This window comes from Globicephala melas, chromosome 5 (genome assembly GCF_963455315.2).
Source record: "Globicephala melas chromosome 5, mGloMel1.2, whole genome shotgun sequence".
In the NCBI taxonomy this organism is placed as follows: Eukaryota; Metazoa; Chordata; class Mammalia; order Artiodactyla; family Delphinidae; genus Globicephala; species Globicephala melas.
This window is the reverse complement of record NC_083318.1, coordinates 95,504,930-95,532,300: the sequence shown is the minus strand read 5'-3', so window position 1 is coordinate 95,532,300 and position 27,371 is coordinate 95,504,930. Positions and strand designations below refer to the sequence as shown.

Below are 27,371 nucleotides of genomic sequence, written 5' to 3'. Positions count from 1 at the left end.
TGTGACCCTGTTAAATATCCATGTCACAGGGCAAGAGGACAGAGAGCTGCAGCCCACATTCTCCCAGAAGCTGTCGCTCCCATTTCCCAGTACAGCCTTAATTCATTATAGGAAAGACACCAGATATAACCAATCAACAAAGAAATAGATGAACAAAATAAATGAACTCTACCTAGAAGTCAAATGGATCCAAAGGGAAAAATGCAATATATTACATTTTTGTTAACCCACAGCGTCACTTGTAAGTACCTAGCAATGAAAAGATAGCCAAACATCTAGGGAGAGGTGCTGCTCTCATATTCTAAAAAGGGACACTGAGGCATGGAAAAATTAAGGACTTATTCCACTCCCTTCACTAAACATGTCTAATGAGATTTTGGCTGCTATCAGTTTTGGGCGTTAGGGCAGACGGGACCTTCCGCTCCTAGGGGGACACATTTCCACCTCTAAATGGAACTGCACATCATGACATGAAGCTGGATTACTTTCCTCCCAAATATGTAACTTTCTTTCCTTTTTTACCCCTGAAAACACTGTACGGTAACTATGTAGCATTTAACATTTATGCTTTTACATTACATCAGCATTTCCTGGAGCTATGGGATGAGGAAATGTAATTTTCTGGAGCTATGGGATGAGGGATGAGCTATGTAATCTCCCTCAGGCAGCTCCAATTTATGCCCTTCCATTTTGCTTAGTTCATTAACTTGTGCTCTTTGGGGAGCTGGAAAGAGATATAAATTGTTCCCCTCAGGCAGGCATAATTTTCACCTTAATCCATCCCAATTCACTTCTTTTTCCTCTCTCTCTCACACACATTTTTAGCATCATAGCAAGTCAAAATGATTTTTTCGTCTATAATAGCCCCCAATTTCATCAATGCTATGTGAAAGCATGAACACATCTTAGCCAAGAAGGAGAGTTTTTTTGCAAAACCAAAAAAATTGAGGAGACAAGAAAGAATAAATGAAGCTATAACTCAGCTCTTAATTCAAAACAAAAGTGCTCAGTTTGCTGCCATAGGCTACCAGGCACTTATCTCTCATTTGACTACTGGGGGTGGAGTTTCTGGAAGTCTGGGTTGGCAGAAGAGAAGCAGCTGACCTTGGCTGATGTCAGCCTGGGTGAAACTTTGGACGGGGCCTTTAACGGAGATTTGCTCCAGGCTGTCATGCTTTACCAACTGCAGGCGCCCTGCACCAGGATCTTCCTTCAAGATGTACATCACCTGATGGTCACCTGAGTCAGTATCTGTCACTTTCAAGTGCTGTTCTGTGATGAGTGCTACGGACCCTGGAAGAGAATGGGATAGATTAGGTCATTCCCCATCATTGCTTTTGAATAGGATGTCAAATGATTTTAGGAGACTGGAGACTAAATTAACACACACTCCCCGGTCTAAGGAAGTATCAGCTGCCTGCCCTTCTGTTTCCAGCTGAATAAACTTTAATTTCCATAAGTGAATAGTCCCAACTTCCCAATTTGCCAATCACCCCTTGAGTTTAGACCTGAGCCCCTTTTCTCTTATGATCCACTTTCACTCTCTACCAGTGCTTGCCCTACGCCAGTGACCTTTCAGTTAGTATCTAGATCTATGTAATGACTCCTAGTTCTGTGATATAAAGGATTCCCAGACCTATGATGAAACCTGCTTGGACCTAATTTATTTACTTAAGGATCACCAAATCATAAAAAAACAGCTTTACATAAACTCACAAACATATCTGTTGCCCTCTCAGACTGAACAGTCAGAATCATTTTTCCTCAAGACAGAATATATGGTGAGGGTTACAGAGCAGGGAGACCTGAGCGCTGGGCCCTGGAAGGCTTGCACAGGTGTTGGGGATGGAGACAAGGCACTGTCTCCTGGAAAACACGTCTTCTCAGGGTCTTCCCCCTTGCTTTTCTCTCCAGTCATTTTCTCACATTAAAAATAGTAAATTCTGATAAAGTAGGTCCTAGTCACTCATGTGTAATACATCCTAGTGTTTGGAGTGGCAACCCACCATGGGCCCTGAGTGTCCCTGCATGTTCTTGCTGGGTAACGCCAAGAAGGCAGGGCCTGACCACTCATTACTCAGGCCATTCTCTGCGAGTAACCCTGAAGGATGAGGTGACATCTTCCTCTGGGACAAAGATCAGGCTTGCTTATCGCTACTATAACACGGGGAGCTCCCTAAGCTCAGTGTTCCTCTTCTGTAATGCATTACACTGCATACGGAGGTATTCATCCGGGCCCTCCGCATCACCCCCATGGGACTTGAAGGGCATTGCGAATAGATGCAAAATTGCTCTTGGCAATGCTGCCTGCTGTGCTGTCACAAGTACTTTGTCTCTGACCAAGGAATCTCGTGTCTTCTACCAGCATCCATGAAACAGTAAGAGGATAACTTATTAGCTTGTAAATAGGGCAAAGTTAAGTCCCAGAGCTAATACTTGAGACCTTTGGGAATCTCCAAATTTTCAAATACCATTATACCATATAGTTTCCACTACAAAATACATATGAAACTAAGAATAAACAAGCAAACGGAACTCCAGTGGGACACAGATGCTCTGTGGAAAAAAGCCCACTCTCTAAGTAACTCTCTACTGCAAACTGACTCCAAGACTGACATGTGTCACAGGTCCTTCAGTGTTGCTTATCCATAAGTAAAATTGTGAACATTAGACCCTAGAACACCGTATCTAATGGTTCTCAATTATTTACATAATCTCTCTTGGTGCAATGATGACTTCCCAATTGCCCCTCCATGCCTTTCTTTCTTTCTTTTTTTTTTTTAATAAGCATCTTGAAAATCCTACTAGATTTTGTTGTTTGTTTCCATGGGGTTGGGTAGTAGCAATGTTCTAAGAGACCTGGGCCTACGAGTAGTTGGATAGATGAAGATTTTTGTGGACCTTGGGAATACTATAAGCTTTTCTCAATCTTTTCTCAAACTCACAGACAGAGGTCCAAAGAACTTCAGAGGTTTCACATTTGTCACTCACAACTCTTAGTGTCCCCAAAACAACAGTTCTCCCCAGCACTAGTCTCCCCAGATTCTGCACACCCAGTTCAAGATCCTCCCACAGAGCTGAGCTGATATGGAAGGAAGTACTGCACACCAACAAAGAAGAAACCACGGCCACTCTCTTCCATCCCTGTGGTACCTGCTGACAGCTGGAGGCCTTGGTTTACAGCCAAGTGGGGGGTGTCATCTGTAGGCAGCTCTATGTATATCTCCATCCTCCCTGTGTCTGTGTGGAGTCCATCAGTGAGGGAGAACCGGAACTCATCCACTGCCACACCAGGACCACCAGGCATGTACCCAACCAGCCCGGCCAGGATATCCTGGTAGGTGAAGGACGAGCCCTGGACCAAAACCCTCCCATTCTCCAGAGGCTCAGAAGTAGTTTGCCTCCGGAGCAGATGACCTAGGAAGGAAGCGAAAAAAAGAAAGAAAGAAACAATGGTAGAGTATATATGACACCAAAACATTGTCTGATTTTGTCAACTGCTTGAGCCTGGGTAGAATGCCAAGCCCCTCAGAGGCTCATGGTGGCACATAAATAAATGACCAACAAATCAGCATTTTACATAGCAGTACAGGGCGCTGCTCTATGGCCTCATCTCCAAATAAAGAAGACAAAGTTCTGCTTTTCCTGGTTAAAAACCTCTTAAGGAGACACAGATGGATACAGTAATATGGTGGCTTAGGAATCAAATCTCTCTCCATGAATTCAAACTCACTTCATTATCTAAACCTTATTTTCACCTTCTGCAAGGTGAAAATAGCACTCTCCACTTGCTGCCTTCTGCTTGGGGCATCTGGGGTGGGAGAGAGGAATACGTTTTAAATTCCTTTTAAATTCAGAAAGACACTAAGCATCTTTGGGCTGAGGCATATTTTTCTGTTTTCAAGGTCATGTGTACCACAAAGGGGCAGTTAAAGTGCTTCATTAAAGAAAGTGAAAGTGGATGAAGGCAAGCTAAAATGCAATGACCAACAACCTCCCCTGCCAGCTCTCCATCAACAACAGTTTCATCTTCAAAAGGCCAATAGCCATTAGGATGGAGTAAGATACCACTTGGGAGAAGAAAGTTGCAGAGCTTTAGCTAATACTAGGGGGATGGCACTTAGAAAAGAAGTACGTAGAAGAGTCCCATGGTGGTTTTCTAAACTTCTGGTTTAATCAGGAAAAGTGTTTTCTTTGCAAAAGGAACAAGCTCATAAAGACGTCTACCACGCCTCTAATCTGAAGGGAACACCTTTTGCGATTAATTTCAAGGCTGCTATGCTGTTCCTTGCATGCAATGGCCCAGGATGATCAAGCAATGATGCCTACTCTGAGAAGAGGATGTGCAGATTCTGAAAACTTATTTTGCCTGAGGTTACATAAGAAAGCAAGAAAACAGCTGAAATTGAATTTCAGAGACACCAATTACCCAGGATTCAGGCTTTCAGAGCAACCAGAGTCTACTGTGACCCCAAAGAACATTAGCTAGCTGTGAATTTGATTATACTTTGATGCCAAGAACGGACTACACACCAGCAAGGCAGAGGAATGATCGGCTGAAATCTATGTGTTTATTCTAATAACCCGTCGGGCACCTCAATTAAGAAGCTTCCCATAGCAGTTGTGTCCTACCATGGCCAGGCTTTTTTGTCAATACAAAAATCAGCTCGTTATCTGGAGTGTCCAGGTCCTGCAGGCTCAAAGAAGAATTGCTTATCACCACTCCCGAGCTCAGCTGCACGCCAAGGGGCCGCAAGGTCATCCTGGGAGGCTCGTCATTCTTCCTCTGATTAAAGCATAAAATATTAGGTCTCACACAGATACTGGTTTAAAAAGAAAAAAATAACATGCATTATTCAGAGAAAGTAACACCACCACATTAACTTTCACTACCGAAATAGCATGTAACGTGTCACTGTCTTTTATTGTTATTATTATTAAAATATAGTTGTGTTAGTTTCAGGTATACAGCAAAGGGGTTCAGTTATATAGATATATTTTTTCAGATTATTTTCTATTATAGATCATTATGAGATACTGGATATAGTTCCCTGTGCTATACAGTAGGTCCTTGGTGTCTATTTATGCATAGTAGTTTGTATCTAATATGTCACCATCTTTAATTCCCACTCAAAATGGTTAGGTTGAAAGGCGAGCAGGTCACACAAACCAAATATCCCCTTGAAAAGACACCGATGGACATGCTACAGAAATCTTCTCAGGTATTTTCCATAGGTACAAGGATGACATTTTCCAGACCAAAAATACGGACGTGTGGTTAGACAAGTATATTTGGGGGATAAAAGGGCACATTATTTGAAATCAGAACAGTCTTAGAAGCCTAAGCATGGCACAGTACCTGTAGGAGGACACATATTTGAAACTGTGGGTGTCTAAAGACATCTCCTTGACCCCCCCCATCCTCGTGCCAGCACCCCTCATCCACTGTCCCTGAAGGGCGCCGAGAGTGCCCTGTTTTATTTTCTCAAGGCAGAGGGCATTCCATTCTGATTTTTATCTTTTCTCTCTCTCCCTGGGGTGACAGAGCAAGCCTATGTAGTTGCTCAAATGAGAATAAACACAGCAACGAGAAACACATTTCTTTCATGTTACAGTGTAATGAACAAATGCACTAAAAAATATAAGAAAAGGCAAGTATGCACATAGAACCACATACAATAATTTCAGGGAAAAATAAGCATATGTTGTTTTTCACCTAATATGAGACTGGCAAGGTTTCTCTGTCTGACCCTCACAAACTCTTTTCACACAGAACAGATAGACTTTACTCTGAAATGGAAATTCCGATTTCCAAGTCAGACCATCCCCAAATGCCAGCCTTAATTCTACAAGTTTCCTAAAGGTCAGGGTTATATTTTAAAAACTGACCTCTAAAGTTCAAGGTCAAACCCAATCTTCTTTGCTTTTGAGTTCACAGAAAGCTATCTAATGGTGCGATATTGTGGTCAAAGTCCAACTTATCCAACTTCCAAAGTCTTTACCTCGATGGTGATGTTGATGCTGTGGATTTCTGATCGACTGTTTCCATCACTTACATAAAAACTGAAAATATCATGGGTTGGCTCAATGCTTTCATGAACACTCTGAAAGTAGTAAATGTAGTTTTCCAGGACATCTTGAAGAGGGAATGATGCTTCTAGGTCACTGGTAGTTCCAGGGCCAAATCGATCACCTGCATCAACAGCAAGAGGGAACTTTTACCTTGATCCATCAATTCCTGCTTCCTGGGCTGAACCAGAAAGCCTGACAGCACTATCAACAGAAGAGGAAAATATGTTTGAGAATAAAGGTGGGAGAGTGTTTTCATCTACAAATGGGAATCAAATGAGATAACATGTATGAAAGCACTGTGAATGTTATTATTTCATACAGCATAGAATCAGTGGTTGTTTTGTTAGAAATATTTGATAAAATAAGTCATGGGACAAGTATTGATACAATAGTAAAGGTTTTACCTTAAGCTTTAGTCAATTTCAAAACCACTCTGCAAGAGGAACCTTCTTTCTTTACACAAGAAAAGGTTAACTGCATACCTTTTAAATCTAAGAAACATCTCCTTAAGCATGTTTTCATTTGACTATTCAATTCCTTAAGGAAACCTCTGCATGGGCTAGTGCTCAGCCCCTGGGATGGTACAGCAGGGCTACTGTGATGCTCAGGGACCATCCAGAGCTTGGGTGCAGTTCAGGTACTGAGATGCTCAAGTACCATTCAGAGCTCCACAGAAAGTGCTGGCTCTGGTTACCTCTTCTTTTCATCCCAGGCCCAAAGGCCAAGGGGAAGAGTAAACACTGTCTAAATGATGGGTGACTTGTCTCTTACTTGGTCTCTGAGGCTGCTATGCTGTTCAAGGCTGCTATGCTCTTCCTTGCATAGCAGGAACAGCTATGTCAATTAAGTCTCTGTAACTGATTGATTTTAAATCGTTACATTTTCTTCTAAAGAGAGGAGAAAAAAGAAACCCCTGTGTCTTCAAACACTCCCTGGATATACATCAACAAAGAAAAGTTTAGATAGAAGATCTGAAAGCGATAAGGCTTTCTCTTTCCCTCTTTCATGGTCCTTTGCAAAGATTAGGTCATATATTAAAAGGCCATTGACTTCCTAGATTGCAGACAGGGTCATTTTTCGTTTACCTCCCAATGTAAAGACGAGGAATGAAAATGCTTCATTTATAATTTCTTTGAAATAAGAATTCAAGACAAATATTATTTTTTTCAATGACATGAAGTTTCTTAAATTTTACCCCTCAGATATGATTCCTCTTGACACCAGAAGAATAGAGGGCTCTAAGTGACCAGTGACCTGATAATCCCTAGGGCATACAGTTCAGGGTTTCCAAAAGGAATTGCTATAATTCCTTCAAATTTTATTTTCTCTTTCCTTTGATCACTGTAAATATAAGAAATATAGTATCTTTATTTGGATCAAAAATAGCCTAAGTAAATAGTGCCTAAAAATATACTTGAATAGAATAATGACTTACTTTCTGTCTTAGAAAACAAGCTGTTCAACAAGTGAATCTGCCACTGAAGCTTTAAGCACCGTCCTTTCAATTTTTAAAACAGCACCTTCTATATATATATATATATATTTTGCGGTACGCAGGCCTCTCACTCTTGCGGCCTCTCCCGCTGCGGAGCACAGGCTCCGGACGCACAGGCCCAGCGACCATGGCTCACGGGCCCAGCCGCTCCGCGGCATGTGGGATCTTCCCGGACTGGGGAATGAACCCGCGTCCCCTGCATCGGCAGGCGGACTCCCAATCACTGCGCCACCAGGGAAGCCCTTCTATTTTTTCACATAAATCTCTCTCATTAATGTTCTTCCTTGCCTTCTTAAACAGAATATACTATGTGCAAATTAAATAGTTCTTGATGTGTGCAGGCTATCATCATGAACATCTATTACTGCACTGCACTGGAACATGGTGATGCCCGACAGGTAATCAAGGTGGGCCCTGCCCTGGTTGTGCTGGTACTAAAGGAATGTAGATTATCCATGCTGTTAGATTTCATACCAGACAATATGATTATTCTGTTTCTTCCATCTTGCCGGTATGAACTTAAAGCTACTTCTTCTAATGTTTCTAAAAAGATGTTCTTCTGATCAGCTGAATTCTGAATCTAGGTAGCTAGTTTCACATGTATGAGACAGACTTGGTTCTGAACTCCCATGGAGCAAAGGGTGAGTCCTTATACAATGTGCCTTGGAACAATTATTTGCCCCCCGAACGTCTTTTCCTTACTTCCAGGTTCATACTAATGCAGAGCAATGGTTTTCCAAGTGTGGACCAGCAGTAATGGCATCGCCTGTGAGCTGGTGAGAAATGCAAACGCATGGGTCTCAACAGCCTCCTTAAACAGGAACTCTGGGGTTGCTGCCCAGGAAACTGTTTGCACAGGCCCTCCAGGTGAGTCTTATGCACATTAAAGTCTGCAAACCACTTTAAGAGAGGCTGAGGCTTGCCAGAAATTTCACTTCTACATGTACTCCAGGTTAGCATAAAACGATATTAAGAAAAGCTTAATAAGAGGGATTTCCTGGTGACGCAGTGGTTGAGGGTCCGCCTGCCGATGCAGGGGTCACAGGTTCGTGCCCCGGTCCGGGAAGATCCCATATGCCGCGGAGCGGCTGGGCCCGTGAGCCATGGCTGCTGAGCCTGCGCGTCCGGAGCCTGTGCTCCGCAACGGGAGAGGCCACAATAGTGAGAGGCCCGCGTACCGCAAAAAAAACAAAAAACAAACAAACAAAAAGCTTAATAAGAAATCACCTGGACAGAAGAGAAGGCTGGGGGCAACCATCCTTTCATGATTCCCCGCCTTTGCTTGTGCTCTTCCCTCTGTGAGAAATGCCATTTTCCCTCTGCCCACAGCAACTCCCACTGACACTTCAAGTTCCAACTCAAATGTTGCTTCCTCCGACTTTCTTGCCTTTACAGGCAAAAGTAACTGTTTTGTCCTATGCCCTTTCTCAGTGCTTTCCTCCTTTCCCTGTCCTGGCGTTTCATGATTGTAATTTATCAGTCTTCATATCTGTCTCCCACTTGAGGCAGGGGCTGCATCTTATTCATCTTTACATCCACTGTATAAACATTTGTTGAGATAAATCTAACTCAGCAAGAAACAAATCTAAGAGCACACACTGAAAGGCAAGATGGGGAAAAGACTCAAGATTTTCTATAGGAAAACATGTCCCCTGCTAAATGAGTTTCCGGTAACCAGGCTCAAATCCCAGGCACCACGCTGGTCACAGAGGCCTCCACTGGCCTCTCTGTGGGAGCTGCTAGCTGCACACCCGTTAGAGCCAAGCGCTGGCACTCAGGAATCTCACTGCGGAGGCAGCAGCACGGTCACCTGCCGGGAGCTGTCTCAACTGCCAGTCATTGTGGTCTCGGCGGACCTATGGACAGTATCCACCCTCTCCCCTCCCCTTCTCTGTGATAATCACCAAGGGCAGTGGGTCCAGGGTAGATGAGCAGGGGGGAGGGATGTTGAGGAGAGGGTCACAGAGAGACAAGCATGCATTTCAATTCATGTCATATCCTTAGAAAAAGCAGCGACGTAAGCTATGGTTCAGCTAAACTGCAGCTGCCTCACAGTAAAAGGACAGAAAATTTTATTTCCTTGCCACTCAGTTCTGAGTGCAATCCCCAAGCCTCTGCGTCCCCATTGCTGGCACTCCAAATCCCCTCACCCTGCTCTAGTTTTTCCCATAGCACTGATTGACCTCCTGACGTCTTACGCAGTTTTTTCATTTATTAGGTTTCTTATCCGTCTCCTCGCACCAGGATCTAAGGCTCCATGAAAGTAGGGGTTTCTGTCTGTTTTGTTTACTGATATATCCCCAGTGCTTAAAACAGTGCTTGGCATACAGGAAACACTCAATTTTTGTTGAGTCAATGAAACCTTCCCTCCTTCCATTTCTTTGAAATGGTTCCATTCCCTCTTCAGTTCTCCATATCCAGGTTAACTGCAGACAGTTACCCAACTCCACGCTCCCTTCTCTCCAGGTCTGGAGCAACTCTAGAGCCAATCTACTGCTGTTACCTGTCCCCGTGTTCTCGATGCAGCCGTACTTGGGCAGGGCACTTAGTTTAATGACGGCGTCACCCTGGAGGCTGTCCTGATCATCAGCAGCAAAGAAGTGGTGAAATGAGAGTGGGGCTCTCCCTCCCTCGTCAACCTAAGAAAGAGAAGATTGGAGAGAGTCCTTGGGCGGTTGCACGTGACTGCAGTAAAAGGAACTGAATTGAAAAGAGTTGCCTGGGGTGACCTTCCAGTACCAATTCCACTTCTTTGAGGAGGCAGATCCTCTACGCACGAGATGAGGAATATTCGAGCTGCTGGGACCGGGCAATCCTTCAGCGCCTCTTGAAGCTACGCTCAGACACGGTGACTTCCGTGTTTCCCTTCAAAGTTGTGCTTCCTTCCATGATGGATCTGGCTGTAAAGCAGCTCTGGCCCATTCTAATCACCTACCTTGGAACAGCTGCACGACAGGATGGCTGCCTTCCTTCTGTATCAACGTTCAAAAGCCCGCAGCTACAGAATGATTCATCCAGTCCTCCGTGGGATACTATGAGGGTAGCTCTGTCCTATAGTAGGAGTTCCCAGCAGGAAGTCCCATTTATCCCATGATAGTGTATGTTTATAGGTGTGCAGGAAGAAAGGGCTCACCATACCTGAAAGCTAGTGCTTATCTTACTGTTAAGGAGGAAAATAAATCGGTTATGAGTAGAAGCAGGTGCTCCAGCTACCTTTTTCCTTTAGGGCCCTGTGTTGTATGCTTACTTTCCAACCTGACCCTAGTGTTTTTCGCTAGCCTGCTGGATATGAAGCCGTTTACTTCTGAATAACTATTGGCTAAATATAGGAAGATCTACAAGTTACAAAGTGGAAGGTCACCCTGACTCTGGGAATGGGGAAGGTCCAAACGATTGCCCCGAAGTGTGGACACGAAAAAAAAAAAAGGGTGGAATATCAGAACCATTTAGAAACAACTCAGTTTTATGAAATTTAGTTGTTCAACAAAACCAGGAATCCTGAGTTTTTGGCACTGTGGTATGTACGTAGAGCAGAACAAGGAAAGTGAATTAACTTTTATGGAATCCCTACCATGAGCCAGTACTCTGCTGGGGCTTTTCAGTGCTACTTTATTAATCATCAGAGTAATCCTTTATGTAACAGGAATAGTAACACTTTAAAAATGAGGAAATTGGGACTTCCCTGGTGGCACAGTGGTTAAGAATCTGCCTGCCAACGCAGGGGATGCGAGTTCGATCCCTGGTCTGGGAAGATCCCACATGCTGCGGAGCAACTAAGCCCACGCACCACAACTACTGAAGCCCGTGCGCCTAGAGCCCGAGCTCCGCAACAAGAGAAGCCACCGCAATGAGAAGCCCGCGCACCACAACAAAGAGTAGCCCCACTCGCCGCAACTAGAGAAAGCCCGCGTGCAGCAACGAAGACCCAATGCAACCAAAAATAAATAAAATAAATAAATTTATAAAAAAACGAGGAAACTGAGGCTAAGAAAGATTATATAATTGGTCCAAGGTCAGTCAGCTAGTAACAGAACTGGCACTTGAATTCAGGTCTAGGTAACTTCATGATCGAGGTACATTATATTTCACCTCCCAACGCCAAGGAGCTGTCGATATCATTTACAGCGATAAATATCAACTCCATTTAAGATGGGGCCTGGGAAGCTTCCCTGGCGGCACAGTGGTTAAGAATCCGCCTGCCGGGCTTCCCTGGTGGTGCAGTCGTTGAGAGTCCGCCTGCCGATGCAGGGGACGCGGGTTCGTGCCCCGGTCCGGGAAGATCCCACATGCCGCGGAGCGGCTGGGCCCGTGAGCCATGGCCGCTGAGCCTACCACAACTACTGAGCCCGCTCACCTAGACCTCATGCTCTGCAACAAGAGAAGCCGCTGCAGTGAGAAGCCTGCACACCGCAACAAAGAGTAGCCTCTACTCGCCACAACTAGAGAAAGCCCACACACAGCAAGGAAGACCCAACGCAGCCAAAAATAAATAAATTAAAAAAAAAAAAAAAGGGACCTGGGGATACTGTCCATATCCGTACGTTTTAGTTGCTGCAAACATTAGACTATAAATTCCTCAAAGACACATTCCTACTCCTACTGCTATATACATCTAGCATAGTATACAAAATACTGTACACATCTAGATTTATGTCTGGCAAAGAAATACTTGTTGACTAATTAAATAATGTGGATATAATGATTTGATCTTCTGCATGTAATTATTTTCATACTTTTTGAAAAACTGATGCTTGAAAGCCATACGTATCTTGATACTATTGCCTAGATATTTGAGGGGAAGGACTTGACATCCAATTTAGGTAGAAATCCTTCGTTCACACTGCCACAGACTCCTGCTCTCTACAGCACCCACAGTTCATTGATCTGAACTGCTTACGGTGATAAGGTCAGCGAAAGCAATGACTTGGGGTGGATCCTTGACGGGAGTGATCATGATGGTAAACCTCTGATTGTCCAGGCGGTTGTGGTCCAAATCAGAGACAGAGAAGTGGAAGCTGTCAGTAACCAGATGACCACCGGTCTCAAATGCAGCTGAGTACCTACAAAGGCCAGCAGAAGAACAGAAGGAATGAACTACACCAACAGGTCAGGTAAGATGACTAAATCTTTGTTTAACAATGGGCCCAGAAGTAACATAATCTTTCAGGGGAGCTACTGGTTAGTCGCTTACATATTTTAATACAATTAAAAAAAATTCTGTCACGTAACACCAGGTGGTTATATACCTAATTTTCTTGTTGTTGATGTCTTCCATTGTGAAATTGGAAACCTCTGAGAGTTCTTCCACCTCAGGTCCTGAGGTTCTTAAGAGAGCACCATACACGGGCAGAGAACTTAACTGAATCCAGATCTCTGGGTCGGGGGAAGAATCATCCTAATTAGGCAAATATGAGGCAAGACATGAATGCACGTTTGCAGGAATCAATATTTCCAGTAAAGATCTCGGGTGCTCCCTTCTCTACTAAACGGAAAAATCTCTTTCCCTTTGTGATAAAGCAACACCATTTAAACTGCGTGAAAATCCCAGTATTTATTCCTCCTAAAATGTCTTTTTGATAATGTCTTCTTTGAAGAGTAGCTCAAGATAATAGTGGGACATGCACTTTAGGTATAGGGCATAAAACAAAGAGATGCCCTATGGTTACTATAAGAGCCACACAAGGTTTTGTTTTTATTACAAGCATCTAGTGAAGTGCAAAACACAGTCAGAAATATGTCATCCTTCTAGAAACACAGCTGTAGGATTCTTCTAGAGTTTCTAAGAATAGTTTGCTTTTTAGAAACAGGTAAAATTCCACTATAACATATGATAACAATTTTAAAATTCTGTGAAACAAAGAATGGAAGGTATTTAGCTTAGCCAAGGACTCACTTTAAGTAATATTTAACATGATAAGAATTTTAGTTTAACAAAAGAATTTAGGAAATTATGGATTTCATTCTACCTGGACCAAACCTATGGATGTTCAACCCCCAAGATGCCCAATATTAACAAAGACCATTTATTTCCCTTTCCTCTGCACTGTTTATCGAGAAATAAAATTGGCTTTCTGTGTTGCTACATGGACAATAATTGAATGTCTTAATGAACAATTTCTTCTTTCTTCAAGGATATTTTTGGAAATATCTAGGAGGGAGGCAACAACTTCTTTTTTTTGTTTGTTTGTTTTTTATTTTTTGCAACAGCTTCTTGGAAAGATTCCCTGAGTCATTCATCTTTTAGAGCAGCTGGCTGTGAACATGAGGGTACTTTACACTCTACCACAGCAACAATGAAAACAAATATTGCATAGCCAAATGTACTTTCACATGCAAATTTGCATGGCTATGTTGTACAGTTAGTTGAGGTACGAGATCAGGAATATGACCACAGCTGCCTGGTGATCTGGGGCAGCAGGTTTTAGTCAGCTCTCATTTCTATCCCTAGAGACCTTTGTAAGTTGACAGTTCAGAGCCTCAGTGCAAGATCATAGAATTTTCCATATTTCTTCACATCACTTGATAACCGCATGGAAGGAATCTCAAATTCATCGAAGCTGCAAAACTTCAGAAAATTTCCCCTAAATTTATACTTTAAAAGTTTCTCTATTTTTCTACATGAGTTATCAAATACAATATGCAGGCTTCCAAAAAACTACTTCCTAATATTACCGTGAGTATCCTCTGAGAGGGAATTTTTAGAAGACAGCCAAGAGTTCTAAGGTATTATCTTCTGAGATGGTGATAAACTACAAGGACAGAGCTCCTGGCTCTTGATTAGAATGAACAGCTTCTAAATTCCACATTGGTAAATTTGGCAAAGAAATGCAAATTTCATGTCAGGCACAACACAACTTATAATTTTTCAAATCTCAAATGACTGTTGGGTTTGAAACAGTGTGAAATCAGTTGGATTTTTTTTTTTTCTGAAAATGCTGTCATAATTTAAAGAAAATTACTATTTTGGGATGTCCAAGATACCGTGGGTGAAAAATTCATAAGAATATAGACTTTGTTCTTATGTAATTTTTCTCCTCAAAGCCCTTCTCACCCATTTTGTATTCATTCCCTTTTAACTTTTCTTTTTATTATTTATACATCTATTGACCCAACATTCAACAAAGGACTAGAACTTTGATGATTAACATTTATGTATGAGCTCCTCTTTTATCCTGTCCCTGGGCCTACCATCACCCTGGATCTTGTTTCTTATTTCTTTGAATTTCTCGATATAGTGTGATATAGTAGTATAAAGTAGCTTCAGTTTTTTTTAACTTAAGGAAAGGGAGTTAGACACTCCTCTTGTGGAATTTATTTTTCTTTTTACTCAGTAGCAGACTGCTAAGGTCCACTAATGTTGTTCTGTGCAGCGATAGTTCATGTGTTTTGAGTGTTCTCTAATATTCCATAGAGTAAGTACACCACAAGATATCCTGTTGATGCTGATGGACATTTGGCTTATTTCAATATTTTTGCTATTACAAATAGACTACGATAGTTACAAATAGTATTGCTATAAACATTCTTGTATATATTCTTGTGCATATCTTGTGTACCTATGAAAGTGTCTCTTGAATAGGAATCTAGGAGAGGAACAATTAGGGTATATGAACATTCATCCTCACAAGACAAGGCCAAATTCTTTCCCAGAGTGGTTGTTCCAATTTACAGTTCCATTAGCAAAGAACCTCCTGTAGATCTATTTCCTCTCCAACATTTGGTATTTTCATACTTTAAAATTTTTGCCAATTGAATTGGTATTAAATGGTATATAGTCTTAATTTGCTTTCCCTGATGTCTAAAAAGGTGAATGTCTCTCCTTATGTTTACTGGCCCTATGGGTTCCTCTTCTGAAATTCCTGCTGATGTCTTCTGTTCATTTTTCAAATGGATTATCTTTTTCTTCTTGATTTGCAGACGTTCTTTATATTTTCTTTGTTATTTTTGGTTATATGTGTTGTAAATATCTTTTCCCAATTTGTAACTTGTTTTTTTGTATTTATGGTGTGTTTGGGAGAACATAAATTTAATTTTAATATAGTCAAATTTATCAATTTTTTCTTTATAGTTAGCACTTTTTGTTTCTAGTTTAAGAAATTCTTCCTTTCCCCAATATCATGAAAATATTCGCCTTTACCCTATAAAGAACTGTACACTTTTACTTATGACACTTAAGTACTTGATTTGCTACAGTTAATATCTGTGTAGGGTATGAGGTAGCAGCAGTCTTTTTTTTTTACATATGAACAGTAATTTTGTGCAGATTCATGTTTTAAATAGTTTCTCCTGTTTCCACTGATCTGGCTTGCTATAGCTGTTTTATATTACAGTCCCAAGTGCGGGTCTGTTTCTGGACTCTCTAGTACATACCAGTGTATACTGCTTTAAACTGTGCAGGTTTATAATGAATCCTGATACCTGCCAGGGCAAGCCCCTGCCCTCCTGTCATTCGTTTTCAGAATTTTGGCCCTTTGTTGTTCCTTATATATTGTAGAATCAGCTTATCAAGATCATAAAAAGTCCACCGGGCTTTTGATTGGAACTCAATTGGATGGAAAGATCACTTGTGGGAGAATTGCTATCTCTTGGATACTAAATCTTCCTATTCATGAATATGGCGTATCTTGTCATTTATTTAGTGCTTTTGAAACGTCTGCCAATTAAGTATTACAATTTTCCCTGTAGAAGTATTTCTTTTTTTTTGTTAGATTTAGTCCAAAGAATATGATTTTTGTGATGCTATTATAAGTGGTATCATCTTTTTAGTTACGTTTACTGGCTATTTTTGCTTATGAATAGAAATGCTATCGTTCTGTTGACCTTCTATCTGGCCCCCTGGTAAATTCTTTTATTTCTAAAACTTTGTCAAGAGACTCCTTTAAATTTTCTTTATAGTCAGTCATAGCATCAATTTTGTTACATTTATACCTAATATGCATTAAGTAATATTATTATAGATGGTATCTTATTTTGAATTAATGTATTTTTGGCTGGTGCATAGAGATCTATTAGCTATTTAAGATTAATCTTATATCATCCTCTCCATATTACAAATGAGAAAACTGAGCCCTAGGGAGTTTAGTGACTTGTCAAGGGTTATTATGCTAGTAAAACTGATGAGCTTAGATTAGAACCCATTCATTCTAACTATAAAACCCATACCACCCCTTCCTTACTTGTTTTCTTGCAGTACATAACAAATTGTGTATAGGAAACCACCATTAAGAAGCAAATCACACAGAATCCCACTTTTGCCTTTTGCCTCTCCCGACATCACTGAACCCTCTTGCAGTTCATGATACACTAATTAAGAACAGGCTTACCTGTTCCTATCTTTTCATATTCTGCTCCATTTATGACCAGGGTTTCAGATGGCTTTTCCAACTTCTCTGGATGTTCACAGCAAACTCACTAACCATGCATGTCTAGAAAAATCTTCCCCATGACATTAAGTACAAAACTCTTCTACAACCCTCAGAGAAAGTTAGTGTATAACTTAGCTAAGTCTTTAAAATATACTATGCTTTCAGTGAGCTAGGATAATTCTTTTGGAGTCTTTCCGCTCTAGTGGGTAAATTCACATTCAATCAATTTCTGAAAATACATGTTCAGTTGCCAATGGGCTTGCATTTTCAACTGCAGCTTATAATATGCAGTTGATGGAAAGGAACTGCTCCTGGAATCTATTTTGGTCTGTCAAACATTTTTCAAGCCTTGGTGATCTACTGATTAAATCTGTATACATACATTTTTATGAATTCGTGTTTCATAAGATTCAAAAGACCATAACCTATGGTAAGAATCACCCGTCAATTAAAAAAGAAAATCAAAGGTGTTCTGAAACTATACTAGACCCATGAGAAGAATCAGGGTGGGACGCAGTTTCCCATAATTTAAAAAAAAGACAATTTTAGGGGAAAATCAGTGCAAAAGCAATTGAAGCAATTGTTCCCAGGCCAATGCTTTATCTTAATGCTACTATTCAGGACTATATTTTACAGCCACACTATTCAGCTCAGAAAAGGATTACTTAAAACTATATAGTGTTTTTTTAAAAAGGCCAGGTTATTGGTGGAAATTTTAAGATTAGCAAAGGAAAAATTCAATACTAAGAATGATTACCATTCAGACAATTATTCTTATTTTCAGCATATTTGTCAAAACTACTCATTACTGTTTTTACATGGAGAGTTCACATCTGTTTACAACATACTTAAATGAAAAATAAAATTAATTATCCTCATTATCCTTAGCTCCAGAGGTAAAGTCAAGGACAGAGGATGAGTTTAATTTAGCCAGGATCACTTATCAAATTAAGGTCAGATTGGTGGAAAAAACAACAGCAGAGTTCCTGAATCTACCCGTAGTCCCCGAACCACACTGCTTCTCTTGGGGCACTGGATGGAGGGTGAGTCAGTAATCCTGCCACAGGAGCATGCCAGCATTCTGTCCAGAGCTGGACCTGAGACAGACGCTGGTGAAAAGCAGGTTTTCTCTCAGAAAAGTGGGCCCTGAAATACCATTACTTATTAGTCACTGGCCAGGTAAGTTCTTCTAAAACGCTCTTCTCCTAAAATTCCCATTTGAAATATTATCAATGGAGCTTAAAATATGGGGACTTGGGCTTTTTGACACTGGCACTATTTCCAGGTGACCATCACCCATCCCTACAAATAGGGATTTCATCAACGTTCTGCTCATTCACTTGTCTGCTTGGGAGACAGTGGGAGCAGCTGCAATAAAGAGGGTAACTATTCCTAAGAGTAGAATGATAGGCAAGGGGAGAAAAAAGTTCTTTTATGGCCATATGCCTGATGGCCCAAATATTCAGCCATGGCATCCTTTTCTAGTCTGCCTAGTCAGAGGGTGCAGTGGACAAAAAGACAAACAGAAGAACTTACAACGTAAGCAAGATGTGACCTAGTGATTATAGCTGTGCTTTTACTGGCAACGGTGATGCTCAGAGAGGCGCCAGCAGCCAGCTGAGGCCCCCGGGCCTCGGACAGTGACACCTCCACCCTCACTTCCACTGTTGCTGCTGAGATGCCATCTGTAACTGAGATCTCCATGCTGTCCTCCCGGGCAGAGGATCCATCGTGTAGATACTGCAGAACATTTTCCTCTACATCCTCATATGTGAAAGTGTCACCTTTCAAGAATAAAACAAATTGCAAAAAAACCAATTACTTCTGGGAATAATGCTTTTCATTTCCATAACACCTTTGTTCTCAGGATTTCAAAGTACATATAGGATCATAAACTCTGGGAGTTGTAAGCTAATTAGTCCACCCACCCACCCAATATAAGATTCCCTTTATACTACCCTTGCAAAAGGGTTATTTAGCCTGTCCTTCAACACGGCTCAAGGTGGGAGCCTCACTGTTTTACAAGGGAGCTACTTCCACTGACGATAGCTGTAAAATTCTTTTAAGTTTTTAATCATGTTGAGCCAAAATCTGCCTCTAAGCTTCACTCATCTCTCTTCATTCTAGAGAATAAAGAACATGCTTCTGTTCGTTATGATAGCCCTTCTAGAATCTAATCTTGATACTGAAGATTTCCTGAAAAAGTTAAGAAGGTAAATTATGCTAGACAAACCTGTAAGAGATCTTTGTTCTGATTAAGAACATAAGGTTCTTTTAAATTAAAAAACACTTAGAAATTGAAAAATATATTTAAAGTTAGAAACCTAAACTGTGTAAGTCTAGAGTACGAACTTGTGATAGAGCTGATAGGCGTGGTGTGAAAAATAAATGTCAAGGTCATAAATGTTTAAGAAAAACAGGTTTAAACAAAATTTAAAATAAAAAATTTTTACACAGCAGGATTCATTAGAATTCTAGAATCTCCAATATTCAACCTTAAAGTTTATCTAAATTGTTTGGTCATAGAACCCTTTTCATGAGAAATTCTACTTAGTGCCATGGGTCCCAATGATTCCACGAGCACAACTGAGGAACTGGTCTCCTTGGATGTTTTATTCAATTCTATTTCTTCATAGATTATTGACTGCCATAATTGATGTTATATAATGAAACAAAATAATTTATTTATTATTTGTATTCATCTTCTAAGCCTTCTCTTTCAACATTGTGTTAATGCGATTTACTAGTGGTAATGTGCATAAAAAAAGTAATAAAACGAATAATTTACAAACATCTTTAGAACTCGTATATTAATTACACAAATATAGGTTAAATATAATGGCAAAGAAACTGGGCTATGACTGCTATGCTCCTAACGTAGTTCCCTTAGGATGCCAGAAATTTATCTTTTTTTTTTTTTAACATCTTTATTGGAGTATAATTGCTTTACAATGGTGCGTTAGTTTCTGCTTTATAACGAAGTGAATTAGCTATACATATACATATATCCCATATCTCCTCCCTCTTGCGTCTCCCTCCTTCCCACCCTCCCACCCCTCTCGGTGGTCACAAAGCACTGAGTTGATCTCCCTGTGCTATGCGGCTGCTTCCCACTAGCTATCTATTTTACATTTGGTAGTGTATATAGGTCCATGCCACTCTCTCACTTCATCCCAGCTTACCCTTCCCCCTCCCCGTGTCCTCAAGACCATTCTCTATGTCTGTGTCTTTATTTCTGTCCTGCCCCTAGGTTCTTCATAACCATTTTTTTTTTTTTTAGATTCCATATATATGTGTTAGCATATGGTATTTGTTTTTCTCTTTCTGACTTACTTCACCCTGTATGACAGGCTCTAGGTCCATCCACCTCACTACAAATAACTCAATTTTGTTTCTTTTCATGGCTGAGTGATATTCCATTGTATATATGTGCCACATCTTCTTTATCCATTCATGTGTCGATGGACACTTAGGTTGCTTCCATGTCCTGGCTATTTATTGTAAACAGAGCTGCAATGAACATTGTGGTACATGATTCTTTTTGAATTATGGTTTTCTCAGGGTATACGCCCAATACTGGGATTGCTGGGTCATATGGTAGTCCTATTTTTAGTTTTCTAAGGAACCTCCATTCTGTTCTCCATAGTGGCTGTATCAATTTACATTCCCACCAACAGTGCAAGAGGGTTCTCTTTTCTCCACACCCTCTCCAGCATTTATTGTTTGTAGACTTTTTGATGATGGCCATTCTGACTGGTGTGAGGTGACACCTCATTGCAGTTTTGATTTGCATTTCTCTAATAATTAGTGATGTTGAGCATCATTTCATGGGTTTGTTGGCAATCTGTATATCTTCTTTGGAGAAATGTCTGTTTAGGTCTTCTGCCCATTTTTGGATTGGGTTGTTTGTTTTTTTGATATTGAGCTGCATGAGCTGCTTGTAAATTTTGGAGATTAATCCTTTGTCAGTTGCTTCATTTGCCAATATTTTCTCTCATTGTGAGGGTTGTCCTTTCATCTCGTTTATGGTTTCCTTTGCTGTGCAAAAGCTTTTAAGTCAGAAATCTATCTGAACGATACTTCTTTTGTTCAGTAAGTTTTTTAAAAACCTGCCTTTGTGACTCCTAAGTGCCTGTTTGTTGCTCTTACAAATTCAATGTACCTTCAAGGTCAAAGATTTGACACCCTCTCTCTGAAGAGATATTCAGAAGAACGCATTACTAGATGCCTATTAGGAATTATATAAAGGTTTTGAGAAAGTACAGATTGTCAGAATAAGTTTACAGCATCCCAAGGTGACAACTTTGAAAGGGATAACATTCACTTCAATATATGAGAGCCGACTATTAAAAATTAGATTTAGTTGTGTTCTTTGCACTATTCTGTACTTCCTAAACAATCAGCATGTATTATTCTTTATAATCAGGGAAAGTGCAATCAGTATTATTTTGGAAAGCTGGGCACATTACCACCCTTTTTTAGTGGGTGAAGAAACATGTAGTTTACACTCTCAGAGTCACAGTGCTTAAAATATTGTGAAGATTCACATACCAAAATAAGGAAGACAAATTTATCTCCATGAACAGACCACGGGAAAGTGGCAGCTGACCATTCACGTAAGGTCGTTCTAAATGCATTGACTCCAGGTTTCAGAAATCAACAAATTTTACCTACAACTTGAGGAAATAGCTTCATAGTTTTGGGGTGTGGGTAGTGGTACAGAGAAAGAAGTCCCAGATACTTCAGCCAATGGACTAAAGGTTTTTCCTTTCTCCGTATCTCTTTATAGTTTATCCCACAATGTTGCTTTACTTCTTGTCTGAGACATAAAACCAACTGCAATGTGAAAACAATATTCTGTGATAACATATATGAGAAGAGACTCTAAAAAAAAAACGAACGTATGTATATGTATAACTGAATCACTTTGCTGTACACCTGAAACTAACACAACATTGCAAATCAGCTATACTACAATAAAATTAAAACATTAAAAAAAAAAAGAAATCCAAGCAGGCCAATGACAGAGTGAGCAGCTACCTGAGGCCATGGGCCCTGGGAACCCAGCCGTGTACTTAAGGAGCACGCCATGCTGGGGAGGTTTCCGGAGCTCAAAGAGGAGTTCTTCAGGCACTGTCTCCGTGTCTCTTACTCCCAACTCAAGTCCTACAGTCAGGAGAATAGAGCATGGTGAGAAGATGTGTACATTAACAACTGTATACTCTGGGTACAGTAAAGCCCCAGGCCAGGCTGGAAGCCATGTTGTGGGTAATCTGATGGTTAGAAGAAAGTGCTGTCTAATTTGAATCAACCACAAAAAAGAGTGAAAACTTGATAATACAGTCAGTTCCCAAATTACAAGTAGGTTCTTTCAAAAGTTAACTTACGAGTAGGTAGTTCTGAATTCAGAATACCTTTTTTCTTCCATACAAATGAGGGAATGGTAGCCCATGAAAAGGTCAGTCCTGACTGACCGGGTAGGTTTTCTTCCAGAAAATACTCTAAGAAATTGTGTTTGCTTTTCATCATTTCTTCCCTTCTCCTTTCTCTGAATCTACAGAAGAGCCAAGTTATTTTAACAATGGCTGCTCTGGCCATCACTGACATGAGAAGCAGTGGGGCAAAAGGGACAGTCATCTTTGTATCTGTGGCTTGTTTATACGTTGGATGATAAGTAATTTTAGGCCAATACCCATATGTGGGAACTAGATAAGGATGTGTAGAGCACAGCTTACAAAAATCACAATACCGGGCTTCCCGGGTGGCGCAGTGGTTGAGAGTCCGCCTGCCGACGCAGGGGACACGGGTTCGTGCCCCGGTCCGAGAAGATCCCACATGCCGCGGAGCGGCTGGGCCCGTGAGCCATGGCCGCTGAGCCTGCGCGTCCGGAGCCTGTGCTCCGCAACGGGAGAGGCCACAACAGTGAGAGGCCCGCGTACCGCAAAAAAAAAAAAAAAAAAAAAAAAAAAAAAAATCACAATACCCACTATTCGCTCTTAAGATGTTCTTGGTAAAAGAATAAAGTTCTAAAAAGTAAGTATACTAATAGGTAAATAAAATCACATATAGAACACCTGGGCCAACTCTAAGTCATCACAGCTTCTGAAGGTTATGGTGACTTGTCACTCCTACTGTTACTCTTTGCTTTCTAAAGAGAAAACAAGAGCAGTCATTGAAACCACTTCCCTCTCTTCTCTTCTCTGCTCTGTGTTACTTCATATTTTAGTGATGGCAACAAATCAAACTCCTAGAGACTGGAAACTAAATTCTGTGTTGTATTCCATCACTGAGCACTGGCTTCTGAAGGGTTTATTTCCTTCTCTCCATGCTGCTTCCATATGCATGGAAATGGGCAGAGGGATGGTTATGGATGAGATGTCTGCAACTTCTGGAAGAGAAGGTCACTACTTTTTGGTAACCATGAAGAGATTTATACAGGGACTGTTACTGAAATATGGTTCCATTTCCAAGCCATGTTTCTGTCAGGTTCCCAGTTCTTACCTATAGAAGTGCTGCCTCCTGGGCTGACTTTAAGCAGTGGAGCTGTAACCTGGAACACGGGTGGGTGCCGATCAATTCGAAGTAAGTGAACGGTGAGGGCCATCTCTGGACTTGTGTGGCCTCCATCCGAAACTAGAAAGAGTACACGCACACACACACACACACACACACATCAGTTTGTGGTCTGGTCACCTGTAGGCTAGTTCTATAAATATGTAGCCAGAAGCTTTTTTAGATTACCTTAACACTTTGAAGAGATGCTTATAAATAGAAAATGTCAGCAAGCAAGACACTGTGATCTATTCTACAAAGCTCTTTCTACTGAATAACGGAAAAGCTAAAACCATAACAACAAAGTCATTCTAAGAAGCAACTTTCACAGCAAGGTGATATTGACAAATATTAGTGGAAGGGAAAGTAATACAAAATATGCACTCTTAGGTGATGCTGGTAGAAGCTTTTATTGATGGAATATTTTAGATTCAATTCATTCTTCCAATGTTCCAGAGAAATCGTTTTTTCGGGATATCTCTGTTAGAAATGATGTCTGTCTCATTATAAAATGCTTATTTAAAAGGATAGAAAATGTCTACACAGATAATTCTAATGTCATTTGTTTGGAAGTCAGCAGACCCATTTTTACCTGGTCATTATGCACGATGCAATAAATGGAAGAGCACCTTTGCGAATAAAACATTGACCTTAAGATTTTATTCCCCTGGATTACCTGACATCCAAGCGAGCATTGATCACTGGAGAGAAATCAAAGCGGATTTGCCAGACCCTTGATTCTTATTTCCACTTTCCTATATCTTAACACGCCTTCCCTTCTCTAAAAGCCAGCTTTGGAGGAACACCTGCACCAGCCACTCATTGATGTCTTTATCTGCAGTGCCTATTGAGAAAACTGTACTGTTGATATTTTAAACGTGTGGTATGCTTATACATGGGTTGGTTACAAGAAACAGGTTTCCTTCACTACTTTCTCGTGCACTTAGTAAACAAGTCAGTAGGAATCTGACCTCTACTTCAGCCAAGTGAGCCATCACTTAGTGACTCCTGGTAATGATTCCAACAGGTTTTAATTTGTCTTTTCCTTGAGAACACATGTAAAAGATATGGTTGAATTTTATAAGGTACATTCCATGTCCTAGAGAAGTCCAGAAATAGCCCTCCTGAAGGAGAGAAGATAGTATCCCTGTGAGAATGAAGGTTTTATGGCTCTGGTCATTCGGTCAAATGTCAAAGTTATTGTATCTGCTTCTTTGTGCTCAATCTTTTGTTTTCTCTGGATAGTCAGAGGTAGGGACCAATGATTCTTAACTTTTGGGAGTTTGAAGACAAAAGTACAAACTTTTCCATAAATTTCAGTGGATTCAGGATTCTCTGAAGTCCCTGGAATCTAAGTTAAGAAGTCCCTTTATTAAATAAAAATAAATGATTGCAAAATACAATTCTATCTTTTTAATGTTTTACATTGATTTTATTTTTAAGTGTGTGGGGGGCACCTCAGGGAGTCTTCACCATCCTTACCTTACAGAAGAGGAAAGGAAAGGCCCTAAAACTTAAACAGCTTTGGTCATATCGCACAGCTGTCGGTGTGACCAAGGTATATCCTTGTCTCTATAGGTAAAGTGAGGAAAGCTGTTTTCTGGTACATGTAACATAACAACAAAATATACCATGAGGGTGAAGTGCTTTGCAAGCAAACATAGGAGCTTACAAACAAAATTTAGTAATTACATGTCTAGTCCTCTCTTTAAGCAACGTTTTTGATTTCTCTGAGAAATAGTCACACTGCCTCTTTGGTCAGATGCCTCCTGCAGGCACCATTCACCCTGTGTGTTTTCCTCGCTCTGAATGGTTCTGTAGAGCATCTGTGCTTGTCTTGGGCAGTCAGGTCAGGAATATCAGTTTGCTGTCTCAGCTTAGCTGATTAACCAAATGAGCGGCTCTCCCTCATTCCATGGGTTAATGTCAGGGCTTGGGTTTCTTCCTGCCTTAGTTCATTATGTGTCCAAGTTAAATTTTTCTCTCGCAAAACTCTGCTAAAAGAGATGGCTTCTTTCCTACCAGATGCCAAAAGTTTTTCTCTTTTTTAAAAAAAGGAACCTCTTATACCTTTCACAACAGTCAACTCAAAATGGATCATGGAACTAAATGTAAGCTGCAAAACTACAAACTCTTAGATGATAACATAGTAAAAAACCTAGATGACCTTGGGTATGGTGATACCTTTTTAGATACGACACCAAAGACACGATTCATGAAAAAAATAATTGATGAGCTGGATTTCATTAAATTTAAAAACTTCTGCTCTGTGAAAGAAAATGTCAAGAGAATGAGAGGACAAGCCACAGTCTGGGAAAAAATATTTGCAAAAGACACATCCGATAAAGGACTCTTATCCAAAATGTACAAGGAACTCTTAAAACTCAACAATAAGAAACAACCCAATTAGAAAACAGACTGAAAACCTTAACAAATACCTCACCAAAGAAGAAACAAATGGCAAATAAGCATATGAAAATATGCCCATCATCATATGTCAGCAAAAAATTGCAAATTAAAACAACAATAAGATCCTACTGTGCACCAATTATAATGGGCAAAATTTGGAACACTGACAACACCAAATGCTTGTAAGGACGTAGAGCAAAAGGAGCTCTCATATATTGCTGGTGGGAATGCAAAATGGTTCAGCCACTTTGGAAGACAGTTTGGCTGGTTCTTATAAAACTAGACATACTCTCACTATACATACAATTCAGCAATTGCACTCCTTGGTATTTACCCAGAGGAGTTGAAAACTTAGGTCTACACAAAAAACCTGCACACAGATGTTTATAGCAGCTTTATTCATAATTGCCAAAACTTGGAAGCAGCCCAACATGTTCTTTAGTAGGTGAATGGATAAACTATGGTACAGCTGGACCATGGAATATTATTCAACACTAAAAATAAATGAGCTACCAAGCTATGAAAAGAAGGAGGAATCTTAAATGCATATTACTAAGTGAAAGAAGCCAAGCTGAAAAGGATACATATTGTATGAGTACAACTATATGATATTCTGAAAAGAGTAAAACTATGGAAGACAATAAAAATAGTGGTTGCCAAAGGTGGGGGGAGGTGAATAGGCAGAGCACAGAATATTTTTAGGGCAGTGAAAATATTCTATATGATATTATAATGATGGAAATGCCATATGGCAAAAATGCCATATCTTGGTCTAAACCCATAGTATGCACAACACAAAGAGTGAACTCTAGAGCGAACTGGACTTTGGGTGATTATGATGTGTAAATGTAGGTTTATCCTTGGTAAAAAGTGTACCATTCTAGTGAGTGATGTTGATAATTGGAGAGGCTATGCTATGCATGTGTTGGAGCAGGGGGTATGGGGAAAATGTCTGTACCTTCCTCTCACTTAAAAAAAAAAAATTATTTATTTATTTTGGCTGACAGGGTCATAGTTGTGGCATGCGGGACCTTTAGTTGTGGCATGCAGGAATCTTTTAGTTGCAGCATGTGGACTTCTTAGCTGTGGCATGCATACGGGATCTAGTTCCCCGACCAGGGATCGAACCCATGCCCCCTGCATTGGGAGCATGGAGTCCCACCCACTGGACCACCAGGGAAGTCCCCTTCCTCTCAATTTTGTTGTAAACCTAAAACTGCTCTAAAAAATTAAGTCCAAAATAATTTTTTTTTTAAATCACTCAACAGTAAAAAAAAGAACCTCAGGCAGAAACAAGATAAATTAATTTAAGGTCAGCCCAAGGTCCATTTCCTTTACTCTGTATAATAGGTTCATGGATCATTTAACTTAAAGTCCTGGAGAAGGTTAATAGTTAACCCCTTCACCTATTCAAGCTTTCAGGTAAGTATTGAGGCTTGGAAACCAAACTGGCACACTACCATGATACTTGTTTTGCA

The 27,371-nt window shown here is 40.5% G+C and overlaps 1 protein-coding gene across 2 annotated transcripts in view; it reads right to left on the bottom strand.

Annotated features, from left to right (window-relative positions):
- Positions 1 to 27,371, bottom strand: part of FRAS1 (Fraser extracellular matrix complex subunit 1) — a 465,438-nt gene that overhangs the window by 86,849 nt on the left and 351,218 nt on the right. For both annotated transcript variants that reach the window (XM_030877950.2, XM_060299521.1), the window contains 10 exons: positions 23,434 to 23,565; positions 21,973 to 22,098; positions 18,469 to 18,716; positions 12,814 to 12,962; positions 12,465 to 12,627; positions 10,071 to 10,206; positions 6,003 to 6,193; positions 4,633 to 4,786; positions 3,154 to 3,417; positions 1,105 to 1,293 (listed from right to left, as the gene is read on the bottom strand). In XM_030877950.2, coding sequence (XP_030733810.2) covers positions 1,105 to 1,293; positions 3,154 to 3,417; positions 4,633 to 4,786; positions 6,003 to 6,193; positions 10,071 to 10,206; positions 12,465 to 12,627; positions 12,814 to 12,962; positions 18,469 to 18,716; positions 21,973 to 22,098; positions 23,434 to 23,565 — 1,752 coding nt within the window. The remainder of the gene's footprint in view (positions 1 to 1,104; positions 1,294 to 3,153; positions 3,418 to 4,632; positions 4,787 to 6,002; positions 6,194 to 10,070; positions 10,207 to 12,464; positions 12,628 to 12,813; positions 12,963 to 18,468; positions 18,717 to 21,972; positions 22,099 to 23,433; positions 23,566 to 27,371) is intronic.